We start from the raw sequence: 5,000 nt of genomic DNA, 5'->3' as shown, positions 1-5,000 counted from the left end.
TTGGCCCTCGAATTTAACCGAATTTCGAGCCCAAACACCCGGGTATGAACTTAACGTTATTTCTGGCGTATAAATAATTTTTTTGATAAATGAAACCCACCATGATTACTCACTGATATTGGGGTAAAACTGGACAAAATATAAGCGAAATCGATTTTTTAACTTGTACCGCGCCTGACGCGGTAATAAGAAAAATTTCCTCTTACTGACCGTTGGCCCCGTCTCATAAATATTGCTAAATAAATTAGTCATTATTATGCAAGTCCTAAAAAGCTAATTTTAATCAATACAATAAAACAAAAAAGGATAACGAAAAAAAAACAACAAAGGAATTGATGACTGGAAATAGATAATTATCATTATTATTGAAAACTGGACATGAAACAAATATTTATAAATAGTAATTAATTAATACTGAGCAACATAGTATGTTTGAGTACCTTTTTGAACAAATTTTTAGACGGTTCACAGCGAATTTCCAATGGAATGTCATTCCAAAAGTATCTGCCAATAACAGACGGGAAAAATCTCCTTAAATTGTTCTGAATGATTCAATCACAACTAGATCAGAAGAAGCACTACGAGTACTATACCTACGTTGCTCAGAGTGAGAGTGAAAGTAGGAAACTTATTCCCATACAAGTAATCATAAAAAAAGCAGGCAAGTAATAAGTTTGACAATATCAGGGAATTTCAGTAAACGTAAGGATCCATAATGAGAAACTTGTAATGGGTTCCATTAAAGGAACATCATCAATAATTCGAAGGGCCTTGTTTCTTATTTTGTAATTTAACTACTGGAGAATAAGGTGCAATATAGGAGGAATGCTTCAACAGTATGCCCTACCTAATATTTAATTACTACTTTGCTTAATTAATTCATTAAAAGACGGTCCCAGCCCTTGAATTTTCGGTTTGAAAAAAAGAAAGAAAGGTTTATTAATATTTAACTCTTAAGACAAAGGAAATTAATATTCAACTTTTCTGTAAGCCGTAACGGGAAAAGAATAACCGTTCGATGTAAAAAACGCTAAGACTTCAACCGTTAACCGTATAAGCCACACTACCCAATTGAGACCCTCATATAATGCACTAATCCCTACTAGATACAGAACCTGGTATACAATTTGTCACTTTGGATTTTCAACTACTACTATCCGTAAATAGGAGCAAGACATTACTTTCTTTTGAAACAAAAAGACGCCTCCAATAGTTTTCAAACCAAAACCCGCCAAAGTGGCTTAAAGTTGACCGTTCTTCAAATGTCATGTGATTTTGATAGAAAGAGACCAAATACTATGAAAACAATCTGCTCGTACAATTGCTTTCCCTGTAAAATACAAGACAAATCATTGTACATTTTCAGTTCACCCCTAAAAACTGCTAGTAATAGCAGGAATGCATAATCCAGCGAAAGCTTCTAATATAATGCTATACTCAAAAAGGCATCTTTTTGTCTATCATTAGCAAACGAGGTAATTTTCACTGAACTCCAATCAATTATTACCAGCATAAAATGAAATTTATCGAAATCAAAACATACCAAAGCGACTTAAGTTGACGGCTCCTCAAATGTCATATGATTTTGGTAGTGTGCAAGAAGAAGCTCCTCGCTGCTCAACTCCTCTTGGCAAAGCCAACAGGTGTGTTTTTCCCCCTGGTTCGAACGACGTTCTCGGGTAATGCAGGGGTGATGTATTTTTGCTTCCAGTTCATTTGTACTTGCAGAAAGTTTTTGAGGTTTTTCATATTTTCTGACACTTTTTCTGCCGTGAAAAGGCCTTCTGCACTCCTTACGTTCGTAACGTTGTTCTCCAGTATGTAATCTTTCATGTGTGGTTAAACTTCCTGCTTGGGTAAAACACTTGCCACAATGTTTGCATTCGTAAGGCTTCTCTCCAGTATGGACTCTTTCATGTTCCCTTAAAGTTCCTGTTTCGCTAAAACATTTGTCACATTGTTTGCATTCGTAAGGCTTCTCTCCAGTATGGACTCTTTCATGTCTTCTTAAATTTCCCGCTAAGCTAAAACACTTGCCACATTGTTTGCATTCATAAGGCTTCTCTCCAGTATGGACTCTTTCATGTTCCCTTAAAGTTCCTGTTTCGCTAAAACACTTGCCACATTGTTTGCATTCGTAAGGCTTCTCTCCAGTATGGACTCTTTCATGTCTTCTTAAATTTCCTGCTAAGCTAAAACACTTGCCACATTGTTTGCATTCATAAGGCTTCTCTCCAGTATGGACTCTTTCATGTTCCCTTAAATGTCCTTTTACGCTAAAACACTTGCCACATTGTTTGCATTCGTAAGGCTTCTCTCCAGTATGGACTCTTTCATGTCTTCTTAAACTTCCTGCTACGCTAAAACACTTGCCACATTGTTTGCATTCGTAAGGCTTCTCTCCAGTATGGACTCTTTCATGTATTCTTAAATATTCTTTTGCGCTAAAACACTTGCCACATTGTTTGCATTCGTAAGGCTTCTCTCCAGTATGGACTCTTTCATGTTCCCTTAAATATTCTTTTCCGCTAAAACACTTGCCACATTGTTTGCATTCGTAAGGCTTCTCTCCAGTATGGATTCTTTCATGTTTTCTTAAATTTCCTGCTACGCTAAAACACTTGCCACATTGTTTGCATTCATAAGGCTTCTCTCCAGTATGGACTCTTTCATGTTCCCTTAAATATTCTTTTGCGCTAAAACACTTGCCACATTGTTTGCATTCGTAAGGCTTCTCTCCAGTATGGATTCTTTCATGTTTTCTTAAATTTCCTGCTACGCTAAAACACTTGCCACATTGTTTGCATTCATAAGGCTTCTCTCCAGTATGGACTCTTTCATGTTCCCTTAAATGACCTGTGTCGCTAAAACAGTTGCCACAGTATTTGCATTCGTAAGGCTTCTCTCCAGTATGGACTCTTTCATGTCTTCTTAAACTTCCTGCTACGCTAAAACACTTGCCACATTGTTTGCATTCGTAAGGCTTCTCTCCAGTATGGACTCTTTCATGTTCCCTTAAATATTCTTTTGCGCTAAAACACTTGCCACATTGTTTGCATTCGTAAGGCTTCTCTCCAGTATGGACTCTTTCATGTCTTCTTAAACTTCCTGCTACACTAAAACACTTGCCACATTGTTTGCATTCGTAAGCCTTCTCTCCAGTATGGATTCTGTAATGTCTCCTTAAAAGTCCTGCTTGGCGAAACAACTTGCAGCACTGCTTGTACTGACACCGCGTCTCTTTAATATCCGCATTTTTAAGTTTGGTTTGTTTTCCGCGTTTCGCAGGAAAGCTGATTTGTTTGCACTGAGAACCCATGTTAACTTGACGACTATTCTCGCGCGTAACTGATAATGACATCATTCTTGTGATCTCATCAGACACTAAACTAAAACGAAAGCGGAAAAAATATCAATACTATTTTTCGAAAGTTAAAACTTATTTTCGACACTCTGAACAAGACTGAAGTGGATTTACATGCACTTCTCGTAAAACTTCATTTCGTAACTGAAAAAACACTAATGATGATGGTGATAACATCATAACATCACCTTTATTTCACCTCGGATTTACAAGAGTAGCTGTATAGCTAATTTCATCAAGAAAAAAAAAAAAATAAAATCATATATTATATACTGTACATTAAAATACTATTTACATAAATAACAAGTACATTGATGTTCGAAGGAAATTTGGCATATTTTAGTTCTGAACTCGTTCAAGGACGTTGATGACCTCAGGTCCTGTGTTAGTTTGTTCCACATGTTTGCAGAAATGTATCTGAGGGAATGTAGACCATAAGTGGTTGTGTTAACGTATGGGATAACAAGTTTCCTTGATCCTCGTAGTTCAGTATTCCTCATTTGAAAAAGACCACGTATGTACTACGGCATCGTTTCAAACTGAATTGCATTAAAAACTGTTTTCATCATGTCTTGGCACCTAATACCATACAGATCACTAGAATTAAGTTTGTTCAGTAGCTCCTGTTAATGCAGAGACTTCTCGTCCAGAACAATCCTGAGCGCCCTTTTGTTAAGATTCTCTAATTTATTTCTATTTCGAGCCAAGCAAAAGTGTCACACTGCTGAGCAACATCTAAAATATGGAACAATGAAGGCCTTATAAAGTTTACATTTTGTATCTGTCGGTACTGTGTTTCGGAAAGGGGAAATTACATTAATTTGATTGTTGACCTTGGTACAAATGTTTTTTACATGGCTGTTGAACTGCAGATTCTTATCAATGTTCACTCCTAAACGGTCGATGTTGTCTTTGACCGGAATATTAGTGTCAGGTGTATCAGGTCTAGTTTGTATTCCCTAAAATCACTGCTTGATATTTATCAGGATTTGTAATCATACCATTCATACCACACCATTGGTCAGCTTCGAGAAGTTGGCAATGAAGTTTCATTTCTAACTTCACTGGATCTTTATCCGAGGCATAAATTTGTTCATCGTCAGCATAAGCATTGATACAGACTCCTTTCAGGAGGTAAAAGAGATCATTCATAAATACCTTGAAGAAAAGGGGTCCAAGGACCGATCCCTAAGGTACCCCTTTTATAACCGGCAGCCAAGAAGAAAACTTATCGCCTACTTTAACTCTCTGTGATCTTCCAGAGAAGTAGTTTCGCAACAGAGCAACGCCGTTTTCGGCCACTCCGTACTCATTCAACTTAGCTGGCAGCAACTCGTGTGGTACACTGTACACAATCAAAGGCCTTGGAAAAATCTAAAGATATCACAGCAACCAGTTCTTTAATATCTAAGCCAGCCCGCCAATCTTCTGTTAGACGCAGCAGTGTACTCTCACAGCTGTAATTCTTGGGATATGCAGAAAGGAAGTCAGATAGTATATCTTTGTGATAATAGCTGTGATTTATTATAAGTAGATTTATTAGCCGCGAGAGTATCCAATAAAAAGGCTCTCACTCTCATCAAGTACATGCTACAAAGTTGCAGTAAGTGGCGAAATTTTAAAAATTTCAATACTA

The 5,000-nt window shown here is 37.1% G+C and overlaps 1 protein-coding gene across 2 annotated transcripts in view; it reads right to left on the bottom strand.

The window, feature by feature from the left end:
- LOC138006641 (zinc finger protein 709-like) overlaps positions 1-5,000 on the bottom strand; it is an 11,050-nt gene that overhangs the window by 576 nt on the left and 5,474 nt on the right. Inside the window, exons 2-3 of one of the 2 annotated variants that reach the window (XM_068853101.1) lie at positions 4,366-4,488; positions 1-3,389 (exon numbers count right to left, since the gene is read on the bottom strand). The exon at positions 1-3,389 is cut by the window's left edge and continues 576 nt beyond it. In XM_068853101.1, coding sequence (XP_068709202.1) covers positions 1,553-3,389; positions 4,366-4,382 — 1,854 coding nt within the window. In that variant the 5' untranslated portion in view covers positions 4,383-4,488 and the 3' untranslated portion in view covers positions 1-1,552. The remainder of the gene's footprint in view (positions 3,390-4,365; positions 4,489-5,000) is intronic. The other variant, XM_068853103.1, reaches the window with a different exon arrangement.

Source organism: Montipora foliosa, chromosome 6 (genome assembly GCF_036669935.1).
Source record: "Montipora foliosa isolate CH-2021 chromosome 6, ASM3666993v2, whole genome shotgun sequence".
NCBI lineage: Eukaryota > Metazoa > Cnidaria > Anthozoa > Scleractinia > Acroporidae > Montipora > Montipora foliosa.
This window is presented reverse-complemented; position numbering and strand designations above follow the sequence as displayed.